This window comes from Ictidomys tridecemlineatus, chromosome 9 (assembly GCF_052094955.1).
Source record: "Ictidomys tridecemlineatus isolate mIctTri1 chromosome 9, mIctTri1.hap1, whole genome shotgun sequence".
Taxonomy (NCBI): Eukaryota; Metazoa; Chordata; class Mammalia; order Rodentia; family Sciuridae; genus Ictidomys; species Ictidomys tridecemlineatus.
In genome coordinates this window covers 126,731,058-126,756,341 of record NC_135485.1, presented here as the reverse complement: position 1 = coordinate 126,756,341, position 25,284 = coordinate 126,731,058, and the positions used below count along the sequence as shown (strand labels likewise).

General features: G+C 39.9%; 1 protein-coding gene across 2 annotated transcripts in view; it reads left to right on the top strand.

Annotated features, from left to right (window-relative positions):
• Arhgap10 (Rho GTPase activating protein 10) overlaps positions 1–25,284 on the top strand; it is a 290,987-nt gene that overhangs the window by 241,466 nt on the left and 24,237 nt on the right. For both annotated transcript variants that reach the window (XM_040293220.2, XM_005327533.5), the window contains exons 19-20: positions 252–402; positions 24,250–24,409. In XM_040293220.2, coding sequence (XP_040149154.2) covers positions 252–402; positions 24,250–24,409 — 311 coding nt within the window. The remainder of the gene's footprint in view (positions 1–251; positions 403–24,249; positions 24,410–25,284) is intronic.

The following is a 25,284-nucleotide window of genomic DNA, read 5'->3' as shown; positions in this document are numbered from 1 at the left end:
TTGGAAATATTTGGAAAATTTGGAAATATGGTTTGCTGTTTGTATTTAATGAGAATTTTTCTTTTGAAACCTTCTATTTAAAAAAGTAAAAGGTTTCTGACCTATTCCCCAAATTTTGAAGGAATGGATTTTGGCTTTGCTCTATTGTGACTGAATTCCAAATCAAATGTTGTTGGATGCTGGTTTGCTGTAGCAATACACAGGTTTCTGTTCATGGACAACAACCGATGTCTTTTATGCTTTGATGGCAGATTTTTCGGACCTCGCCTGACACCACATTTCCTGAGCCCATCTGCCTGTCGGCTTCACCCCCAAACGCTCCACCAAGGCAGTCCAAGAGGCAAGGCCAGAGGACCAAGAGACCCGTGGCTGTTTATAATCTATGCCTCGAGCTGGAAGATGGTAAGACATTCATTATATTTTTCTGCTTGCCGGCAGGTTGAGAGTATAGCATATCGGATGTCCTCGGGGCAGGCCACAGCTTTCTGTCCTCTGTGTTTTCATTTATTTTTCCCTTAAGATTATAATTTTTGAGATTAACAGGGAGGGTGAAGCTGTTTTGTCAGGGAGAAAAATGCAAGTTTCAGTTCTGTGTTTGTCTTTGTTATGCACGGTTCTTTCTTTTTTTATTTTTAAAAGACAGCTTAAATTTCTTTTTTGGGAGACTTGTGTGACCTCCTGTGAGGTTACATAACCCTGAGACAAATGGGAGGGGAACTAAAATTAAAGCAGATCTTTTATGTGAGGAGCTGGTAAGAGTCTAATGTTAAATGCGTCTAGATTAAAGGCACAGGCCACCACGGCACTGGGGTTTCATGGCTCTTGTACCTTACTTACCCCAATTGCCTGGCTGTCTCTTAAGGCAGAATTTTTAATTGTCATATGGCAGGTGGCAGATCGACCCAAGTAGACTAGGCTGCGATGGGACTTTGCAAATAGTGATTCTCAGGACCCATCCAAGCTTCCCTATCCCAGCTAATCCTTACTATGTCGCCACATTGTCTCAGTAATGCCAGATCACTCCGTTTCCAGAGAGCCTGGAAATAGGAATTTTCCATGTTCCATGCCAAACAAGACTGAGCCATGTAGCGGCCACCAGTTGGTGCTTTGTAATCATGTGATTCTCTCTGTGGAGAACAAGAAAATCCTGGTCCCAAAGCCCGAGTTTTTACCTGTAGGCCTGAAACTGACTCTTGTCAAGGGACTGTAACCACTTTGAGGCCATTTCCTGAATCTGAAACTAGCCACTCCCCCACACATTTAAAAAACGATCTTTGATTTATTCGACTTTTGAACTACTGAGGTCATATTGGTTTGGATGTATGGGATGATTTTCAAAGGGAAGAAGGGGATGATGAGAATGTGAATCATAAGCAGCTACAAATTCAAATAGCCGAAGAGTTAATATCCAAACATCCATGCAAGGAAATGACTCAGAAGAATCTGTAGGGAGACCCAGAATGTCCCCTATAGTACCACTGGGGGACTGAGACCTTCTGGTGTTCTTTTAAATGGCCTACAGCCTGTGCCTATGAGACAAATATTAGTTTTACACCCAGATAGTTATTTTTCTAAGGAAGGGATATGAATCATTAAAATCAACTTTTAATTTCAGAACTTCCCTTCAGACATTAGTTTTTGCTTCTGATCTCAGCTTTTTTTTTTTGGGGGTCTTTTTTTTTTTTTTTTCCACTTTTCACTCTTCCTCAACAGAGTTGCTAATAAGGAGTAAAACTGACTGGTTTGAATTGCACCTTCTTTTGCATCTCACCTGTTCTCTGGTAGAAGTGTTAATAAATAGAGAAATAAGCAAATGTCAGAGGGTGGGAGGGGAAAAAGAAATCCAGAAGAAATGGAATCAGACCCAAGTTGACTCATCGGCCCCTGAGCAAGCCAGAACTGACTATTTCATAAAGGAGATGAAAGGAGGTACCCAAAGACATTTATCTTAAAATCATGTCTACATTTTTGGGGTATTCTAAGGAATGAGATCATAATATTCAATCATATTTAGGGAGGTACTAGTATTTTGGTTGCTGGCTTTTTAAATAATTATTGATGGCTAAAATAAATCTGTATTCAGTGCACATTTTCTGGAAAAATCAAGATGGTATATAGTCATAGCTTTTATGTTTTTAGGTGATAATTTTATTTCCTTCTTTGTGGTACTAGAGATCTATCCAGGGCCTTGTGTATTAAGCAAATGCTGTTCCACTGAGCTACACTCCCAGAGCTGTTGTAACAATCATTTCCCCCCCCCATATTTTAATTTTTAAAAAATTCATTTTAGTTATACATAATATTAGGGTTCATTTTGACGTAATTAAACAATTAAATGGAATATAATTTCCTCTAATTCAGTCTGCAGTACTTCTTTCTCTTCCTCCCTCTCCTTATTCCTTTTCCTGTATTTAGTTTTTTAAAAATTTATAGTTTTTCTATTTAAATTTTTTTTTTTAAAATCAGTGCCTTGTGGATATACATGAAGGTGAGATTGACTGTGGTATATCCATATATGTACATAGAAAAAGTTCAGTCAGATTCATTCCACAATTCTACCTTTTTCCCATCCCTCCTCCCAGCTCCTTCCCCTCTCAATCCCCTTCCTGGATTCCAGTGATCTCTCTTCTGTTTTCAAGGAACTACCCCCACCCCACCCCTCTTTTATTTTTATTTTTCCCTCTGTTTTGGCTCAGCTTCCATATTGGATGTAACAATCTTTAAAAATTATTTGTTTTAAAGGGAAAAAATGATCACCATATACTGAATTCCTTTAATCTAGTTTTTTTTAAAGTTGTAGATGGACACAGTATCTTTATTTTTATTTATTTATTTTTATGTGGTGCTGAGGATTGAACCCAGTGCCTCACACTTTCAAGGCAAGTGCTCTACCACTGAGCTACAACCCCAGCCCCTTTAATCTGTTTTTATGTTAATTATTTGATGATGTTTGATCATGTGTTTTGTATTTTATGAAAAATTTTATAACTTGATATTAATCCTTGATTTCAGTCTTGATTTTTTTTTTTTTTTTAAGTTGTCAGAATCGGGAAAATCCACGAGTTTGGTCATGGAGTGATTTTATTTTATCTTGGAAGTCATAAGATAATTTAAAGCAGCTAACAATTATCACTCCACCTTGAGGTTAAGCTTTAATGAAATTCAAGTTGTGTAAAAAGAGGTATTTCAGAGATAAAATAAGTAAGGGTCTGTGTTTTGCCACTGTTTTGCCTACTCTAAAATTACTGGGAGATCAACGGAGAAAGATGGAGAATATACTTTCTGAAAAGAAGCATAAAGGGAAAAGATACTGAAAAATGATTCATATTATTAACTGTCATTTAGCATATTAAAAACTCTGCCTCCTTAAAAAAAGACATATTCTTGTTACTGAGACTGAATTTTTTTTAGTAGCCCTAATCTAATTTTTAACACTAGTTAAACATTTCAAAAATGTAATCTTTGTTGGTATGTTTTCTTTTGATAATAGTAAAGTCTCTTCCCATGTATACCTAGTTTGGGTGAAAGTATGCACATGGCCAATTTTGATAATTTTTCCAAATTTTTCTACTTGATGTAAGTTTGATAGGCAATTTAAATGCAGCTATGTCCTCATCCCCCATATGACTCAGTACAACCCATGACAAATGGATTTTGCTTAAAAGTTTGGCAGATTATCTGCCAGGTTTCGAGGAACGAAATTGCATGACTGGAGATTATCCTCATCCCTGTGATTTGGTTACACATGTGACAGTCAAGTGAAGTGGTTTGTGGCATGTTATTTCTTCTACATTGAGTATGAAACTAGTGATGTACCAAACAGCCAGTCTTGGAAAACATGCAGAATTAGTTTAACAGTCAAGTAGATCAAAAAGTTATTCGTGAAGAGTCGGCAAGCCTGTTAACATGAGCTGCAGGATGACAGGCCTGGAACCTGAGAATGTGTGTTGTCCTGGAATAGACAAAACCTTTGCTATGAGACATGATTTTGATTCTGCTTCATTGAGTCCCACCCCGAGTTGAGAGATGACCAGTTTAACTGGAGAAGCTTAGCATGATAAGGCCTTTAACTGGTCTGGGTATGTTAATCCGTACCGTGCATGCTCATTATTTATGTTGTGAATGATTAAATGATTTAAACTTCTTAAAAAATAACTTAAAATTCTAGTTATTTAAGATCTTTATTGATGATTAACATGAACTACAAAGGATATAGCATCTAGCTAGCTTCTTTAATGAATGCAGCTGTTAAATCTGTACTGAGCTTCTTTTATTAATATGTGGACTCCATATTGTTCTGTTCATGGAGCATTTGATAACCTCATGAACGTCAAAGCTGAGTAGATTTGTCTAAGTCAGGTGTGAAATAGCCAAATATATGGTAGGTTGCTTAGTGATAAGAAGATGACTCAAAAATCAAGGTTTGCTTTTCATTCTCAGTTTACCCTTCTGCATTTTTTATTTCCTTAGCCTACCCCAAATTTGCATCTTTACTACCTCTTATGAAAAGACACTATTGTGTGTGTGTTGTAATTTCCTCAAATACAGGGAAGTCCATCAGGTCATATGAGAAGAAAGTGATCTTTGCTATTTTTCTTAAGTAGCAGAAAAAAATTTTAAGCGATGGTTTGGGGAGGGGTGGAGAAGAGGATTACCATCTGAATTTTTGATTAAGTTCTCTCTTCCTTTATACTAGGTCTAATTTTAAACCAAACTAGGCATTTATAGGACTGGTTTTTATATGTATCTTCTTGTATATAATTAGGCATTCTGTGCCTATCTTCTTTTGTACATGATATAACAGTTTACTTATTTAGGCAACTTTAAAAACTCTGATTTCACATGGGCTGAAAACAAAATTATCTTGCAAGCCAATTGGCATGATTTAATATTATTCTAGTGTTGGTCTCTCTTGGGTACCGTTGGGTTGGCACTTTTAACATTTGGATCAGGAATGTGCTAACTGCGGCACATTTTGTTGAACATGTGTTATTGTAGTCCTACAGCGTGGCAGATACCATGAGGAGGGTACAGAGACATAAGCAAAAAGGAAAATGCTCACTAGGATTGAGAGAGAGATGGATGAACGACCAAGTGTGATCCTTTCCTTCTGTTCTAAGTAAGATTATATCCTGATCTGGATCAGTCTCCAAAATCGGAGCAGGAGCCAGGCACAATGGCCCACACCTGTAGTCCCAGCGCCTCAAGAGGCTCAGGCAGGAGAATCACAAGTTCTAGGCCAGCCTTAGCAACTTAGCAAGGCCCTGTTTCCAAAAAAAAAAAAAGTTGGGGGGGGGGCTGGGGTTACGGCTCAGTGGTTAAGCACCTCTGGGTTCACTCCCCAGTACGTGAATGAATAAATAGGCCAGGGGATGTAGCTCAGGGGTAAAGCGTCCCTGGGTTCAATCCCCAGTACGAAAGCAGGGGGCAGGAGGTGAACAGAAAAAAAAATAAAGTAGGACAAAAAGTCGCATATAGATGTCCTTTTAGCCTCAATAATATTGATTTGGTACTTTGAATAATCACTGAACATTGAAGTATCACATGTCAAGAGTAATGCTGATGATATAAATTTACTACCTTGGGTAGGCTGAAAGAATCTGGTTTAATTTTGACTCGGGAACAAGAGAATAGAAAGCATGCTACTGTAAGGCCTTATGAATGTAGAACTGGAGTTTTTCTGCCTCTGTTATCTGTTAGTGGTTTTTAGGGTACTGGAAACTAAAATGGAATATGTACTAAGGAACTTTTATAAGATCCCCATCATGCCACACCACATCGCCTTTAAAAAGTTTATTAAAAAAAATTTTTTTTAATCCTGTTTGTCACTAGACAGTAGAATATGAAGCAGTTTGGCAGCAGGTGCCTGGTGGCAGGCTGCGGAAGAGAGGAGACCTCTGAGGAGGGAGCTCAGAGCTGTGGTACATAGGGTCAGGTTTATAGTTTCCTTGAACTGAGTCATTTAGGTGTTTGTCTGGGAAAGGGCTCCAGGTGTGGGGGGGCTAACCCAAAAGAAGACCTGAGACAGTAGAGAACAAGAGCAAGGTGAAGGCGAGAGGAGGTAGCCTGACAAGAAGGGCCAGGGCTGACACCTTCCCTAGTGACAGGTGACAGGGAGTGAATGGACGGGGAGAGCCTGGGCTGATGAATGTGTACTCTTACTCCTCTCAGGCACATTGGTCGTGCTCTTTAAATATAGTCTGTTAATGCAGTCAGATAATGACAGTATCTGCTACTGAGGATGGTTGAGAAGGTGATGGTGGATAACATGTTTAGCACCACAGTAAGCACTCACATACTGCTCTTCAATATCACTCTCAGAGCCAGAGCGCCTTATAGCAAGGAGCAGGGGCCTTGCTGTAAGCACCGAGTGTTGTCAGCAGGGGAGAAGAATTACCACTGTTTTTTAAAAATATTTTTTTAGTTGTTGATGGACTTTATTTTCTTTATTTTTATGTGGTGCTGAGGATTGAACCCAGTGCCTCATGCATACTAGATGAGCACTCTACCACTGAGCCACATCCCCAGCCCCAAATTACCATTTTTTGATGTTAATATTTAAGACTTAAACTGACTTAACCTGCCTGTAGGAATCAGGAAGGCTACGGTAAAAGGCTGGTCAAGTTAATTTAGGCTTAGGTGGGTGTGGGTGGAATTAGTACTAGGAAGGTAAAATAAACTGGATGGCTGGGAGAGATGCTAAGCCAATTGTTGGGACTTCTTAACTGACTAGATGGGGAAATGAAGGCAGAATCAGAATGGATGTCATCAGCTAATGTGTAGCTCATATGGAACTTTCTCCTTGGGCTTAGGCCTTCATTTTGGCCATGAGTTTTTGTTTTTCTTCAAGTTGGAAACCGTCTTTCCATCGAAAAGAAGAAAGTATGTATTATGTTAGTATATTCAATACATGTTCTTACTGGATTTCTTACTGGAAAACAGGTTTAGTGAAAACAGTATAAAAAGTATTGGTATAAAGAATGTAAATGGAAAGTTGGTAGGAAGAGAAATATTGAATAAATATTTTAATGTTATTAAAATGTCATCTTAGGAAAGGTTAGCCTCATAACCATAAACAAGGAAGAGCTTATTTTTCTTATTTTCACAGCTCCATCCACATTTATCCATAGGCTCATCGTAAAGCAGAGGCCGCCTCTACCCTGGAGACTCTTCCTTCTAAGAAGTCAGGGAAGGACAGCTAACATTCAGAGCAGCTATATGCTCTCTAACATCAGTTCCCAAGGAAACACCTTTAGAAAGTCGCTCCTTGAACACAGGCTCACGTGTCCTCACCCACATGTTAGCAGGACACACAAGCAGGGAGAGAAGCGTGAGGAAGACCTCATAGTGCCTTGGATTTGCCGTGCTACCCTACAGCTATCAACGCTTCTTCATAGACACTTCTGATCAGCTTGACACAGAATTGTCATCACCCCATCTTTTTCTTAAGCTCGGAAATCTTTCTTCTCCCCGTTCTTTTTTTTGCATGACATTTCATGGGTGGGCTGTGGATAATAGCTTCCTGAGTGTGAAGGCCTCTTGACATCTCCAGGGAGCATGTTCGGATTCCTTGACATGGAATTATTGTGTTATGAAGTTAAATTCAAGACCACACTTGAATCCGTGACAGTATATGTAGACAGATTATTTCTTAACTCACTTTTACAGTGACGAGATCAATGGGTTAGAAAAGGCAGCCAGAAATTCAGGGCTGTAATTGAGTCGTGGCGTGTCTATAAATCACGTACCGCGCCTCCCCGCACGGGCGTCTCCCAGAGCCTCCCCTGGATCTCGGCCCCCCCAAGCTAGTGACAAAGCAAAGGCAACTTCTTTTGCGACTTCCTGTATAATCTTAACTATGCTTCTGTGTGGGATGAACATTCCCCCCTCTCTCAGGAGGAGAAAAACTTATTTAACGCCTTAAAAAATACATAGCTGCGTCTGTGGTGAAAATAAGTTCATGGCAGGTAACTAGAATTTATAGAAGAGAGAAAAATTCTTTAAAGCCTGTCTCCCTGTGGAGTGGGTTTTTTTTCCCCCACTTCTAATAGCTTTTATTTTAATTTCGACTTCTGAATCCAAGCAGCTGTCACTCTCTTTATAGCCCTCTTTGAAACTCTTGCAGCGTAGGAGGTAGCTGGGCTGTCTAAGAAACATCTTTTCAAACCAACCAAAGTATTGTTTATCCTGAATGAAGAAGAATTTTTTAAGGCTGTCAAGAGTGACTGATTTGAAGGATTTTCTTGGTAGCCAGGAAGATGAGCAGAAATCTTGAAGGGGAAGGTATTGATTGAGTGTGGCCAATTCTGAGTGAAAAACTTTTATGGACCATGATAAAAATGACCATGATGTCAGAGTGTTGTCTACAGTTAATACAACAAAGCAGACCCATGGCTGATTCCTTTTGGCTTCGGGCATCCTTACCAGCTATGGGGAAAAAGCAGTCGTGCAAGATGAAGTCAACCACAGAGGCTTCTGCTCCTCGTGTTTATCACGAATTGTCTCTGGTTGGCTTTCATCAGCTTCAGCAGCATCTTTGAAGCCAGGCTCCTTCTGAAGGCTCGTTCTGCTTTCTGTGGTACTCTGTGTGCCTGTTTGAAGCATAATTTTCAAGTCTGAAATGTATTTATGGTCATGATTTTATTTGTCTCTTCGGGTCTCAATAGAAACTGATTGAATCTCCATTTGTTATCTTGGTTCTCTTGATGCCATAACATAATATAAAATTCAGAAAGTTAGAACAGTGTACGGTTGTATATTACTCTATTAATCACCAAATATTGTTTCTTAGCAATGTTTATGAAGCTCAGGTAATCCTCAGAAAACTCCTGTAGGTTATATTATTATCCCTGTTGAATAGTTGAGGAAACCAAGGCACAGAGAGGTCAGTGACTTCTCCATATCTCTCAGCTGGTCAGTGGCACAACCAAGATGGAACCTAGGCCATCTGGGTTCTTAACCTGCCTGCTAATGTGCTAAATGCAAGTCGGGTGGTCAAGAGTCTTTTCTTCATGAGGTTAGCAAATATTCTTAGTTGTCTCTAGAAACTTTTGAGAGAGATTCTATGCATCTTTTAAAATAAACAACTACAGGTTGAACCATGTAGTTTCACTTTTTTTATTCTCATGTTGATTTATTATTTAATTGTAGGAATAATTTGATTTTTTTTTATTTTTTAAAAAAAGGGGGGCTTGAGTTGTAGCTCAGGGGTAAAGCCTTGCCTTGCATGCATGAGGCACTTCACTTGGTTCAATCTTCAGCACCACATAAAAATAAATGACTGTGATAAAGATATTGTGTCCATCTACAACTAAAAAAAAAAAGAAAAAAAGAAATGACTAGCTTTGCTGTAAGGAATTCAGAACTGAGGTCTTGATGCAGGAGAGAAAGGAGGAATTGTGGGCAGTGAGCATGGTTTTTAAGGTGGGGCCAATGCACTGTTACAGAGGTGGGCCCACCGGGAGAAAAGCAGGTGCTTGTTTCTATGGAGAGGGGAAGGAAATGAACATTTTAATTCAGTGATATTCAGTATTACACAAGTATTTTTACTGTGATTTATGCCACACCTACCTAAGTCAACAACATCTGGTCTTGGGCTAGTTGTAGTGAGGGTGGTTCAGGTAGCTGCTTGTTAATACATTTTGAGAATTGAACACAATCAGAAATTTGAGGCCTGAATATCCTGCATTTTTCTGTTAACTCACCCACACACTTTTTTTTTTGTCTGTTTTTAACCCAGGGGTGTTCTGCCACTGAGCTGTATCCCTAAACCTTCTTATTTTAAGACAGGTCTCACTAAGGGGCTTGAGATCTCACTAAGTTGCTGAGGCTGGCCTTGAACCGGGTGATCCATCTGCCTCAGCTGCCCCAGTAGGGATCACAGGCACGTGCCACCATTCCAACACCTCTCTTTTCTTTACACATTTGTTTTTAAGTAGATAAAACTCTCCTGGGTTTGACAAATCAAGAAGTATAGAAAGACATAAAATGGAAAGATTCCATACCATCTTATGGACTCAGTTCTTGCATTTGCAAACCAGATCTAAAACCGCTGAAAATAATAGGTTAAGCCATAGAAAATCGCCATCTTTTAGGTCCAAAATTATCTAATGTCAATGACAAGTTTTTTTTCTTTCCAGTTTTTAGGTCAAAAATAGTAAAACATTGAGAATTTCATGCAGTTCAGCCTATGGTTTCTGAAATCTGTTGAGTTGAGATCTAAACAGAATTTTAAAACTACCATCATTAATAAGGCTGTACCAAGTGAAACTGCTGTCTGTGTAAATGAGAAATGATTATCAGCAGTTGCATATGGTTCAACTTGTACTTTCTTATGTAACCTCCTGGAATTCTTGATGTGTATGTATATGTGAAAGAAAATATAGCTCTAAGTCCTTACTTATCATCTTGTATACCCAAGAGCTAGATCTCTACTTAAAAAAAAGAAATCATGTGATGTATTTTTTGTTGCTTTTCCTGTGGTTATAGAGCTTTCCTCTTTTTTTTTCTGAGCTGTATAGTATTTTGTGCATTCTATTATAAGAGGACCTCGAGTTCAATAGCCTAGTCAGTTTCCTGACTAACCAAAACACAGGCTTTTAGTCTCCCAATAGTGATAAAAATGTTCCCATAGAAGTAATGTACATAGCATGCTTTTGAATGAAAACAGAAAGGTACAGAACAGAATTGTCAAAATAATCTTTAAAGAAAACACTATGTAAATCCATGTATAAGCATAAAGCTCTGGATAAATGACCAGTTATAACAATAGCTTTCCTTAGGGGATAAGAATCTGCTGATTTAAAAATAAATGTCTGGGCTGGGGATGTGGCTCAAGCGGTAGCGCACTCACCTGGCATGCTTGCGGCCCGGGTTTGATCCTCAGTACCACATACAAACAAAAATGTTGTGTCCGCTGAAAGCTAAAAAATATAAATATTTAAAAAATTCTCTTTCTCTCTCTCTCTCAAAAAAAATAAATAAAAATATATGTCTGTATTTCCTATTTTCTATAGTGAATACTGTTGCACATATACTCACATGTAAATATGGACTGACAACATACATACATTCATGTGCATGTAAATTACAGGTTTCATTTTAGCTCTGTGCTTCATGCTTGGTGTATTGGATATGATTTTAAGATTTTGAGGTAGAAGGAATAAGAAGCAGAGCCATAGAAAGAAAGGGTATGGTGTTTTTCTGGCATGAGTTGACCTGGAGAGAGTGTGTGGGCACCACATTGAGAATGACCAGCCCTTAGTGCTTAGTGCTTTCCTGTTAGACTTAATGTACCTGTCACCTTTTACCCAGGCTTCTTTCTTAGAGTAGCATTGTCCTAACATTCCAGGATCCCTATTATAGGAAATACTTAGGCAGCAAAGAGTTTTACTGAATGGTAGACTTATTTGTGGTTGAGTTTGGATTTAAACTAACCTGGATTGAAATCCCTGGTCTCCTCTTGATGACTTTTATGATCTCAGCAAATCCCCCTGTACGCCTCAGGAGTTTGGGCAATAAAACTTTTGACATGTGTTTTGCCAGGAACAACTGAGTTCATGGATGCAAACCCCCAGATATGTAGTAAATACTCAAGAATTTGAGCTTTTACATTTTCTCAAGGGCCTGACATCAAGTAGGAGAGCTTCAATTATACTTTCAGATTGGTATTCTTTCAAAGAAAATGTAATTTGATCTTTTGGGTTGTTGTCCTGCATAACACCATGTTTATTGTTTCCTAGCATCTCAGTCTGACAGTTGATGATAATTTAACTTTCTTTAGATGAGAAGAACAGCTAGGAGCACAGGGTAGGTAAATAGCTAGGACTCCAACCACCCTCATTGTTGAATTTGTCCAGAGTTTGTTCTGAGCATAGTACTCTCAATTTCCTGAGCTGTCAAAGTGGCAAGTGTCCACAGAAGTTTATGGAAGACAGGTTGATTGAGAATCATCTTCCGAAGGAAAATAGTATGTTGTTGTTAGATTGTTTTGCTTGTTGATGTAGGCAGACATCTCAGTCTCTAAATAATGCCTCACGACTGTGATTATGATATAAAATTGCTCTCTGCTTTACCAAATAAGGCAATTTGCCTTGACTTCTGTTAATATTGCAACTGAACTGGTATTTCTTGCTTTGTAATTGAGTTGTTCCTGCTTTCCATCGACTTCTGCAAGAAGTGGAGGTGGCTCCTTGAGTTGTAACCCAGAGCCCATCAGTTGGTGGTGTGACTTTATAATGGGGTCTGCCGTTTCTTGTCATGTAGTTGATTATAGCACAGCCAGTTCCCTCATGAGCTTTTGCTAGCATACACTTTGGACATGTCTTAGTTGTCCACTGGCTTTTTTTTTCTTTTAAATATTTATTTTTTAGTTGTAGTTGGACACAATACCTTAATTTATTTACTTAATTTTTATGTGGTGCTGAGGATCAAACCCAGGACCTCGCACATGCTAGGCGAGTGCTCTATCACTGAGCCACAAACCAGCCATGTCCAGTGGCTATTTTAAGGCAGGCTTTATGCTTCATTGTTATTAGCTTATGGCAGTTTCATTACATCATTTCCGAACTTCATATGATGTTTTAATTTAGAGCTCAGAAGTTGCCTTTTCTCTTGGTCAGTGTTTTGGGGAGGGTCCAGATCCATGTGTAGTTTTGGTTTGGTGCTTTTGGCATTGGGGGGTGGGAGAAGCTGTTGCCCAGAGAGTCACATTTCTTTTTCCTACATACAATTTCAGATAAAGAAATCCTATCAGAAAAATGAGATATTATATTCCATCTGATTCAAATGTAAGATATGTCAAGGTCATTGTACGGTCATGTGTAATAAATTAAAACAAATAACAAAAATCCTATGACCCGTGTGAATTATTCTTATCCATCTACTGTCTCTAGTCTGTATGTTATTTAACTTCACTGCGGTTCCCATTTTGGCTTGTCTTATATCATGAGACCAAAATGAAGAGAGGGGAATGGGGATATTTGTCCCCTACCGAGAGTGGGAACTGGGGTAAATGGGACTTTGGGAACCTCCCTTCCACTCGGCAGCTATAACCCGCGTTGCAGAGTACCTCCTCCTGCTGAGAGACTGGCGGCTTCCTTCCTTAATGGGCGGTTGGCAGGGTTAATTTCTTCATCTCGTTCCCTTTTTCCATAATGTAAGAGGTAAGGAGGGTTTTCTAGACTGTTTTCCGTCATCATTTACCACCTGCTACTCCATGGACAGTAAAGCAGAACTTATTTGAATGGATTAGGTTCAGGGTTGGATTCACTTTCTAAAGAAAGATACCCAACATCTTTCTAATTTAGAGGTTCAGTCTTTAAGTCAAACTTAGATCCCCCACCCCGCCCTTAAACTCTCTTTATTTAAAAATTTGTTTACTTAAGAAACTGCATGTTTATGTGTGAGTAGGTACATTTTGAGGAAAATTTAATGTATGAGATAACATGAGATAATTCTCCAGCCCTGATTTTGAGGAGGATGAGAATAACTAGTCTGGCCTGAAAAATCTGGAAAAAAAAAATCTCTGAATTTTATTTTTCATCTGACTTTGGACTCTTTTTTTTTTTTTTTTTGATAGATCTTACCTGTTTGATGTCACTATTGATAGTGCTTCATAAGGAGAGTTTTCTTACTTGGTTCCCAGGTCATTTTAGTTTAAGTGGACTAGCACATGGAAGATGGAAGAGGACTACTAGGTTTTCTTTGGCTGGTGAGGTGCTAATTGGCTTTTGGATCTGACATGGCCCTTCTCAGCCATGCTGCTCACACACTGCTCTGCTGAGCACCTGTCATTCCATTTGTAGACTGCAACTTCAAAGGTCATAGGACTCCATGGTGTTCTGGTCCAGCCAAGCATGGTTGAAATGTGAAGAAACAAGCCTGACTTGTTTTCAACAGCCATGGAATGGGCTACTTAAAGGAAGTCAATCTTAGATGGCCCAGCGAGGACAGAGAGATTGTTGTTCTTCTATGCTGTGTGGCCTTTGCTTGTGTCCTTCATTCTCCCAGTAACTGGGTATCTGGCTGCCTTGTTTTCTGCAAGTCAATAATTAGGGTGGTGCTAGGGCTCCGGACCAGATGCAAAAAGAAAACATTGAGCGACACTGCAGTCTTGCCTTTGGAGCAATAGCAAGTCATGGTAAGCTGTTCTGGAGGTCATGTTGCTTACTCAGAATTGGATATCTTGTATGTTTCACTGTTCACACTTGCGTGCAACCATTTGAATATCTGAAGATGTCATGATATGCTTCTCAGACTTGGGTAGGAAGAACAAGGCCGTGGACAAATAGAACAACCTTGGATGTCCTTGTTAAAAAACAGAATACCATTCTAGATGTGTCACTGTTTTGGTCCAGTGTGACAGTTCTAAGATGTCTTGTTTCCTATGAGTTGAGTGGATGCCGTTACCTGGTTTAGCCACATTTTAGGAAGAGCACTACTTGGTGACCCTTCTCTTTCATGCACTGGATCTTTAAAGAACAAATGGTAGGGATGTCCTTTGATCTCTTTCAATTTTAAAATTCAGTTATTGGTCCTCACGCCATCGATTATGTTGGCTGACACTTCTCGATAGCTCCATGACAGATTCAACTTTATACAGGTCACCTCCACATTGGCTGTTCAATGTTAGAATTCATTTACAATGTCAAATCCAAAGCATTTGAGTTTGGGGAAGGAAAAGCCTAACTTGGCATGTTCAGGTTTATACTGGTCAGGGTAGCATTAGGCATAGTTTTGGACGTGATAAAATACACCTTCCCAGGCTTTATGTTAGCAAAGTAGAAATCGTGTCAGAATGCATACGAAATGAGTTGGTAGTTCTGTTCCTGACACTAGGTGCTGCTGTCCTTTCTCAACACCTTGTATGTCTTGAAACATGAGATTTTTGTTGATGTCATAATATTGGCCACATTGTCAAAACTGGGCATGACCGTCTCCTTCCCAGTTTGAAGGTTATGTTTCAAGCAGGCTTATATAAGTTAGCAAAAGAAATCTAACTCTCCTCTGCCTTCTGCAGATTTCATATGCCCCTCCCAGTTTCAGCCTCTCCTGGGGACTTCATTGCCTGAGCTATTGACCGTTGACCACCAAGGCTTTGGCCCAGTCGTATTTGTCATTGAGGTTTAGTCACATTTTAGCAAGCAGCACAACTTGATGCACAGTATATCCAGCTTTCCTCCTCACCTTCTGAGCCCTCTCCAGAGGTGGAACTCAAGCCTAGATTTTCAAGTCCTTGGGTGCAGCATCAATACAACAAACGTGCCATCTGGGCAGGGCTGAGACATTCTAAGCAAGGGATTATAGGTGATTACTGAGTGGCCCCATGAGAAAGATAAGAAATGCAGGATGACAGGCAGGTGAATCTAGGCACAAGGGAACAGGGGCGGAGGTGGGTGTTAACCAGAGCTGCTTTGCTCATCCCCTGCCGGGGAAGGTCTACCCAATTTTGGTTGAAGCCACTGTCAGATAGATGTTTCTTTGAGATTCACTTCTCTATATTGAGTTTTATATGTCAGATCATGTTTTTTCTTCAATTTCTACAGTGATCTTGGAGCTATTCTTCTCAAAGTTTTATGCACTACTAAATAATAAAAGAAATAGTTAAGAATATTAGCTTTTCATTTTATGGAGTAGCTTGTGTGTATTAATTACAGTGTAGGTAATCCCTGTTGAGTGAGTACACTAAAATATAGAGACACCATATTTCAGTGAATTCTCATTTCATTGAGAGTTCAAATTGACTGAATTTAATTTGAATATTTAAACAGTCATGATGACTGTTCTTTGACTATCAATATTTAGGAAGAATGTCTATTTAAATACGGCATAAAAATGTTCTGAAACTTTGTTTTAAAACTGTAAAGTTCTCTTTGGCATTTCTTCCCCCGTCATAAAAATCTTAAGAAATGTTTTTATTTTAAGATTTCTTAATTTTTATTATGATTTCCTTTCTAACCATAGTTAGGTTCTCAATGTAAGAAATTATAAATAGGGCTGGGTTTGTGGCTTGTTAGAGTGCTTGCCTAGCATGTGTGAGGCATTGGGTTCAATCCTCAACACCACATTAAAAAAAAATAAGTAAGTAAAGGTAAAACAAAGAACTTTATAGAAAAAAAAGATTATAAAATATTTATAATTTAGCTACTGATTATTCTGCAAGTCTGGCCTGAGAAGGGAATTGACATAGTATTCTTTTCAAATTTGAGACTGTCTAGCCTTCCTTCAAAAATATTCCATGCATTGTTGAAAAGTGTGTACATGATTATTGGGAGGTGTGTGTGTGTGTGTGTGTGTACAAAATGGATCAGCTTTGTGTTGTTGGTTACAGACAATTTTGTTTCTTGATATTAGTTTCTGAGAGCAATGTGTTAAAACATCCAACTACAGTGGTTGATTTTTCTATTTTTCCTTGCAGATCTGTAATGTACTCTTTGAGGCTATATCATTAGCGCTTCTTGCTTGATCATCTTATTCCTTAACCTGCATAAATGACCCTCATGTCCTTTATTAGGGTTATAAACTTTGCTTTTGGTTGAGATTCCATAGTATATCCATTTTCTATTGTTCAACCTTTCTTTGTCTTTTCACTTCAAGCATGTTTCTTATGTCAGCATATTATTGTATTGAAGAAATACATTTTGGGAGTGGTCTGGGGTTGTGGTTCAGTGGTGGAGTGCTTGCTTACCATGTGTGAGGCACTGGGTTTGATTCTCAGCACCACATATAAATAAAAGTCCATCGATAACTAAAAATTAAAAAAAATACATTTGAGAGAGACACTATCTTTAAATGGTGAGTTTAATCCATTTTTATATATTGTAATTATCATTATGTTGGGATTTCTGGCATTTTGAATTTTTCACTTAATGCATTTTGATTTGTTTCTCCTTTCCTTTTTATAAAATCAAATGTTTTTCTGCTGTTTCCCAGTGATATACGTTCTGTTTTTTTTTTTTTTTTCCTAAAGTGGTTGTCCTTGTTTTGAGTCTTGCAGTCTCATTTCTCTGAGTTTTGGAACTTTGTTGTATGTCTCCCTCTACCTCTAAATAGACACTCTGTTGAGTGGACTTTCAGTTCCCTCTGACCTGCCTTCATCCCCAAGCTGGTAATTTTGTAGAATTTTGGTTCTGAATTATTTTGGTTATTTTCTTTGCTTTTTTCCTTGTCCTTTATATTCTTTTTAAAGACCACAATAGGCATTATCAAGTTAGTTGAATATCCTATGTTGCTTCTTTTATTTAAATCTAGAGGAATTTAAGAGTGTTACCAATATAGTTCTTTGGATGTCAGACCTTTGGGGATTTTTATGTCTGATAATATTTTTATTATGCCTTCACATTTGAATGGCAGTTTGACAGTTTGAATATAAAGTTCTCTGCTCAAATTTTTTTTTAATACTTTAAAAATTACTTCAATTTTGTTCTGCACTTAGTGTTGCTGTTCAGTAGTCTGATGTCAGTCTGGTTCTTTTTCTTTCCTTTTTTATGATCTGCTCTTTATATCTGTATGCATTTTTGTTTTTTCCTTTGTATTTGACATTCTTAAATTTCACAGTAACGTCTTATGTGCAGAATTTTCTTTATTCGCCTTTTTGGTACTCTGAGTCCTTTAGGTTGAGTTTTTTTCGAAATTGCTTTGGTGAACTAGGTCATGATTTTTAAAATACTTCTTCCTCAGTTTGTTTGTTCTGGGAGAAACAAGTTTCATTCTCTATATTGCACATCTCTAAATATCCAAGTTTTCTTATTTGTTGAGTTTGCTGGCTGTCTTGGTTTCCTTTGTTCTTAGAAGTTTGGGTTTGTGCATCCTTGGTGAAGGAGGGCTGTGTGTGCATGGTTTGGCTCATTCTCCTCCCTCTCCAGCTGTTGCTTCCACAGTTTACCAGGTGCTTGATTCGTAACCAGGTTGTCTTATTGCCTGTCACGTAACTCTCATCCCACGGTTTGGAGGAGAAGAATTGCCAAATCCTATTTCCCAGGCAAAGGGGAAACCTGCTCACAGATTTTTGGCCTTCATTTAGTGTGGAGAGCTTCTCCAGGCCTGCATTTCCTTAGCAAGAGCCAGACTCTAACCTTCCTGCCCCAGGCCTGTTGTATCTCAGGAATTGAGAACCCCACAAGATTTCAATGTCTGGCTGGTTTTGATGGGGCTTGGAACCATTAGCCTTTGATGTGTGTATGCTTCCACTGAATATTTCTGAGTATTTCTTTTTGCTTCTACTGCAGAGATATAGAACAAATTTTTAAGGCACTTGTATCTTTGTATTTTTAAAATAATATTTTTAGAAATACATATTTTTAGTTATAGATGGACACAATAACTTTATTTTTTTGTGTGGTTTTGATGATCAAACCCAGTACCTCACATGTGCTAGGCAAGTGCTCAACCACTGAACTACAACTCCAACCCCTAAAATGCCGTTTTATCCTTTGGGGTTGCTGGGCATATATGGGAGGAGGAGGTGTGGGCATCTACTTTCATTGCTGTGTTAACTAGAAAGTACTTGATGGGGCTTTCTCATAACACTGTTACTGTGTTGTTATAAGTGCAGCTATTTTGTTCTCAGTAAATCTGTCTTTGATCCTGGTGATTAACTGTTTGATAATTAGAAGCATCTGAGATTATTCTGGCTTGATAAGGAACCTGCAGTGTCAGCCTGTGAGCTTTGTGTAAATGATATCCAGCAGATTCATGAGATCTCCTCTTCGTGCATTTTTTTTCCCTTTCCTCTTTGCTGCTGCTTTCTTACTTCTGCTAATGCATGAGCCAGGTGTTTAAGGATGAAGAACATAGACTAGCCTGCTGCTATGGAGACAGTCCATTCCCACAATTGTGGAGGAATGGGGGACACCTGTGGATTCATACCATGCCCACATCTCAGGCTCAGTGGAGGAAGAGCAAAGGGGTCGGCTTCTTTTAAACTATTAGATCATATATTTGAGAAGACAAATAAGAAATGAATGAAATGGAAGGGAAATATAAAGTTCTGTTCTTTCTAGCAATGCAAAAGCAAGTCTGAAGTGAAATAACTAGAAGAGTAGAATAGTTTGTCATTAGAAGTTTTTTTTTTCATTTCTCATATGTATTTTTTAAAAATTGTTGTTTAGCTATACATACAGTAGAATATATTTTGTCATTTTATTCACACATGAAGTATAACTTATTCTAATAGGATCCCCTTCTTGAGGTTGTATATGATGTGGAGTTTCACTGGTGGTATATTCATATGTGAATATCGGAAAGTTATGTCTAATTCATTCTATTGTCTTTTCTGTTCTCATCTCCCCTCTCTTCCCTTCATTCTCTTTTGTCTAATTCACTGAACTTCTATTCCCCCCCCCCGACCCCTTTGTGTTAGCATCCACATATCAGAGAGATCATTCCACCTTTAGTTTTCTGGGATTGACTTATTTCACTTAGCATGATAGTCTCCAGATCCATCCAGTTACTGGCAAGGGAGAAGAAGAAAAGTTTAAAGAGCTTATCCAAATATTAAAATCAAGAACATAAGCATCCTTCAATGATAGAAGTTCTCATTCACTCCTTTTGATCTAATTTTCTGCCAGTCTCTGAAAATTGTTTAGTCTATCATAGAAAGAAAGCACTTGGTCATGGGCTTAGGCTCATAAACAAATCAGGGGACAGGGGTGCAGCTCAGTGGTAGGTTGCTTGTCCAGCGTCTAGGAGGCCCTGAGTTCCATCCCCAGCACCTAAGGGAGAAAAGGAAGTTTGAATCAACAGGGAAATCAAGTAGCTGTTATGAAAGTGAAGTCATTTTTTCTTCACCTTTCTTGTGCTTTTTTTGTGATTTTCATGAGCACCTGAGAGTCATCTTAAGTTTCTCTCACCTTTCACCTGTATTCACTGAGCTTTAATGACTCTAATGCCTGAATTTCTTGAATCCATTCTCTGGATCATATGGCTCTCTGCTTAATCCCTCCAGTATCTCTTCAGCACCTGCAGAATAAATTCACGTGCTTTGCTGTTATATACTAAAGCTCTTTCCCCACTTTCATACACTCTCGGTACACTGACTCTGTGTCTCAGACCCTGTCCCCCTGCCAAATTCAGCTGCTTGTGGCTCTGAAATCTGCCATGGTCTCTCCTGTTTCTCTTCTTTCAACCTTGAATTTTTCTCTACTGAGGCTCAGTCTTGAAAGTCTGGCAGTGATTTCTCCCTGTTTCTCTTGCTTGACTCCCACATGTCTTCCACCCCTCCCACTGTCAGATTTGGAACTCCTTTTTCTGAGTCTCTAAGCTCCTTAAGATAATCACATGACGGCAAACACCAGCTTTTGGCCTGTTTCTTTCTACCTGTCCTCTGTGCTCTATTCTGAGAGCACTTTTAGGGTAGAAACTGAGGGTTTACCTTTCCATCTCGGCATCTCTAGTGTGTTTGGAACAAAAGCAGAAGCTCAGGAAACGCTGGTTGAGTGACTAAAGAGGGCGAGAAATGCTTGTGGCTTGGAAGAGGGAGGATGAGGGCTGGAAGCTGCGTGCAGATTCTGTGAGAATATTTTGAGGTTCTTCAGTTTTCTTCCCTTCTCAGTTCCTAGAGGCAGTGGCTTTCCATATTCATGATATTTCTTGTGGCAGAGTCCACAGTATTTCCTGAAGTCTCCTGATGTGCCTGGCCCTGCAGAGTATTCTTAAGGGATTACCAGGACAGACATGGCTTCCTCAAAAATGTATGACGGAAATGGGGACTAAATGGAGTTGCAACACTGTTATGCCAGAGTGAAATGCAAAATTGACGGCAGCTTGAGTTGTGCCAGAGAAGAAAAGAGGCAGGCAAGGTGGTTTGGCAGGTGGCTTGTGGAGAAGGTGAGAAGGAAGCTAGATGCCGAGAGGAAGTAATTTTTTCCTTCACTGTGACGGTAGCTCATTTTCAAATGAGTTCTGTTTCTTCTAGTTTGTTCATAATGGAAGTCCTTTGGTACCATTTTTGTTCAAATGCTGCAACTATGTTCATACTCACAGGTGATGTCTGCAGATGCCCAGTAAAGGGTAACACCTGAGGGGGGAGCAGTTCTGTGGCCACCCAAAAGAAGTGACAGGTGGGGGCTGCGGTTGTGGCTCAGTGGTAGAGCGCTTGCCTAGCACATGTGAGGCACTGGGTTTGGTTCTGAGCACCACATATAAATAAATAAATTATATAGGTCCATCAACACTAAATTAAAAAAAAATAAAGGTGTTGTGTCCATCTGCAACTAAAAAAATTTTTTAAAAAAGAAATGATAGGTGGAAAATAAAAGTATCTGATTTTAATTCTCAATTAGGAGTTTGTTTCATAGGATTTAAAATGCATTCCTGAGACAGTGGAACACAGAAGCTTTTTAAAAAGTTTTTTTTTTTCTACATTAATTAGAAAGTGGTAATCTGATTCTTGGTCACTACATCTTCAGAAAAGGCTATAGGTTTTTAAAGTTTGTGTATATCATGCTTCTCCCCAGAATTCAGCGTCTCCAGTAGATAAGCTCATTCGTGAACAGTGAAGGAAGGAGTTCTTGTGCACTTGGGAAGTGAGGTATGCTTCCTTGGATCAGTGTGCGTACAGCTGTTCCCTTCTACCTGTTATTTTCACTTGGAGGTTCCGTTTGCCACTGTTTGGCAGGAAGAGAGAATACTCTTTAGTAGAGTGTGATTCAGTATGTTGAATGACAATTTGTGCTGTGTCAGTCTGCTTGGGAAATGGATTAGAGGCTACAGGAATCAGCTTGGCATCTTTTTAAAGTAACGTTAGACCCTTGGTCTCCAGTTCCCTGAACTTGTTCCTTGTTGAGAGCTTTCTCCTGGTAGGAATGAGTCAAGGAATAAACTGATCCCAGACTCTCCGTGGCTGCTTTTGCCACATCATGCCCTGCCTTACAGTCAGGGAACGCTGCCCAGAGGAACTGGGGGCCAGGAAGCCGCCTCTGGAAGCCAGGCAAACACGTGTGTCCCACTTACTCTTGCGGGGATCCTGCTCTGCTTCAGGACCCATGGTATTTTGCTGCTTCTAGGCAAGCTCTGAGTTGGCAGCTATCCTGCAGCCCCCTATTGAGGGCTGCATTAGAGACCCTCTTGGTTTTGTAGGGCGCAGTTGGTCATGCTGTCTGAGGGATGCTGGGAAGGCCAGGAGGGCTGGAGCTGTAGTCCTTGCTGCCTGGGGCTCATTTGCAGAAAAGAACTGACTGGAGTTGAGCTCTCCAAGCACAGGGAAGAGGCAGTCTTTGTTCTGAAGTGAACTCTATCCCCCAAAGAAAATAAGTCAAAAGGAATTATAGCAGTGGTCTATCAGTGGTTTTTGGTTCATTTACCTCAGAATTGGCCTTTCTGTTGGGGTTGAGTTTCTCCGATTACTAAACCTGTTTGTGGTAAAGGGCTGTGGAAAAAGTTACTTTGCACAAAGAGCAGTCAAACAGTATTCTAGATTGTATGTTTGTGAACAGAGACAGAGCAAGACTTTAGGGGGGCTTGAACCTGGGGAAAGATCTGCCCACAGAGATCGTTCATTCGTCTCTTGTACCACTTTATCCCCCACCCTTCTGTAACATGCTTGCAACAGAAAGAGCTCAAAAACTCCCTACGAGAATCTGCTGCATAAGGTCACCCACATTTATCCTCCTGACTACCTACCCACCCCCACCAGCAGATATCACCACTGTCTCTCGACTCCTGCTTCTCTGCATCCAAACTTCTGGGTTTCTGTTTGTAGGATTCTCTCTTCACTTCAGTTGTAAGCTGGGTCAGAGGTCATTAAGATTCATTGTCTACACTTAGTTTTCAAGACTAGCCATCTTGACTCTAGCTTTAGAGCCTGGAATTTCTCTTGTGCTTCATTTTTAGAAATGAAATTCATCTAAGAAAGTTCTTTACTGTTCCTAGCATTCATGTGTACCTAGTATCAAGGGCCCTGGACTGAGGAGGTCTGAAGTCTTAGCTAGAGCCTCTTGCTGGCTGAGTTAGGAACCTCATGTATCGTGTGCTTCCACAGCAGTTTGTTGACCAACTGTTATGACCCATAACCTCTGCAGTGGAGGCTAAGTTAGTGTTCTCAAAACTGCTACCTCTGTAAGGCACCCTGGAGGAGTTAAATTTAATAGGGGCTATGGCTTGGACTGAAGAGCCAAGCTCTACTAGGTGCAGTGCTGGTGCATTTCATGGTAGCTGATGTTTTGAGGGAACCAGATGTTACTGGGCTCCCCAGCTTTCTGTCTCTTGCGTTTTCTAACCAGGGCCATAGGTCTACACATGACACTAAATGTCGTTCCTCTGTGAAAGCATAAGCCACACAACTCATTTAGGAAGTGTTGCTTTACTGATTCTTGATATACCATCTTCCCTGATGCTCACAGGGAAATGGGAGTTTCCCTGTGTCTGGGGTTTTAATAAGTTGGGTATTACAGATTGTAATCCAAGACACCAGCTCAGAAGGTGAGGTCCTTTTAGAGTTGTTTAATTTATTATGTGCTAAGTAGTGACTGAGACTGCTTAAAGAACCAACAGGTGACTAGCCAGTGAGAGGTCAGACAGTGTGGCCTGGCTGGCTGCCTGGGCTGCCTCGATGATGTCACCTAACCTGGGCTCCTTTTAGGTTAGGAAGTCACCGTGGTGGTGGTGGTTGATGCTTTCGTCTTCTGTGTGGTCTCATTTTGATGATTGTGTTTTCTTCATCTCTTACTGGTCATTCTTTCTGTCACAACACCTGAGGTAAATCTGCTTTTACAGAGAGAAGATTGTTTATGGTTCACAGTTTTAGAGGTAGAAGTCCATGACTCATTGGCCCCTTTGCTTTTGGCCTGTGGTGAGGCAGGTCATGAGGACAGGGAGCATGTGGCAGAGAAAAGCTGTTGGCTGGGAAGGAATGAGAGGAAGAGGTGAGGGCCGGGGTCTCACTGTTTCCTCCAAGGGCACACCCCCCAAACCAGAAGACCTCCCACAAAGTCCTACCTTCTAAAAGTTCTGCGGCCTCCCCCTGGGACCACAGGCTGGGGCGAAGCCTTTAACACACAGGACTTTAAGGGACACTTCAGATCTAAACGACAGGAACCTGTGGTTTATTTTAAGCATTTTTGGTTAAACACATGCACCTGCGTGCGCATAACCTCCCACACACCTTCAAAGACAGGACACCCAAATACTCTCAGGCTGAATTGTAAATGTAATTTGGAATATAATTTGATTGACTAATCAAGTAATGCCATGTAATTATTAGTGGTTATTTTTTCTTCTGAGGTTGTTTGAAACTTGTTCTTTTCCGCCTAGGTGACAATCCCAATCTTCCTAAGGAGGACACCCCCACCGGCAGTCAGGACTCGCTGTCCTCCCCATCGCCCACGAGTGCAACTGTTCATGGGCCTCCTGGACCAGAGAGAAACCACCTTCTGTCAGATGGAGGGAGCTGTGGGGAGTGGACATCCACCACGTAAGTTGCTGTGCTGGGGTTTGGTGCCGGGTGGAGGAACACCGTGACCATCTTTTGATGTTTACATGGCCAGTGGGCACCCAGGACACTAGATCCAAGGACCCTTTCTCTCTACAGTGGTGCTCCTGAGGGAGAAGGGCCATAAATCAAAACCTTTTCTGCATATTTTCTCCATGTTCCCTGTCTAGAAGGGGTAATGGGTGCTACCTCACATCTGATGTAGGTTCAGTTTGTGGCAGTTTGGGGACATACAAAGGAAATTTGTTACTGTCATTCTTGGGATGTTTTCTCCCTAGTTATGCAAACTTTGAGAGAGATGAGGATATATGCATGGTGACGGATAGTCTTTCACAATTATCTAGGGAATATTTCAGGCATATGATTTTTTGACAGCTTTGTGTTAGCATTCTGGCCAATTTTACTCCTTAGCTTCTTGCATAATAGAGACTTGATGAATGACATCTGACTGTCTCTTCTCTTTGATTTAGTGCCAGACATGTGCAGATCAGCTTAGGCATATTAGTACAAATCATACTAATACCAAATACCTTGGACTTGCTTGATTACATGAGGTTTTCTCTTGCTGTGTTGACTCAGGCAACAGAGTGAGTGCAAATTCAGAGTGGGCGGGATCTCTAAAGGGCATGCAGTTTTAAACAAATGCTCGGAGAAGACAAAAACAACTTCACTAACAATTACAAGACATTACTTGATTAGTCAATCAAGTCATAACCAAAAATATATTTATAATTCACCCAGAGAGTAGTAAAACATTTTTTAAACCAAAGTTGCTTAAAATAAATTGTAGATAATGATGTCATCTGACCCCAGTTGGGCATTCTTGGGACTTTAAATGGATTGGAAATTGTTCCTCA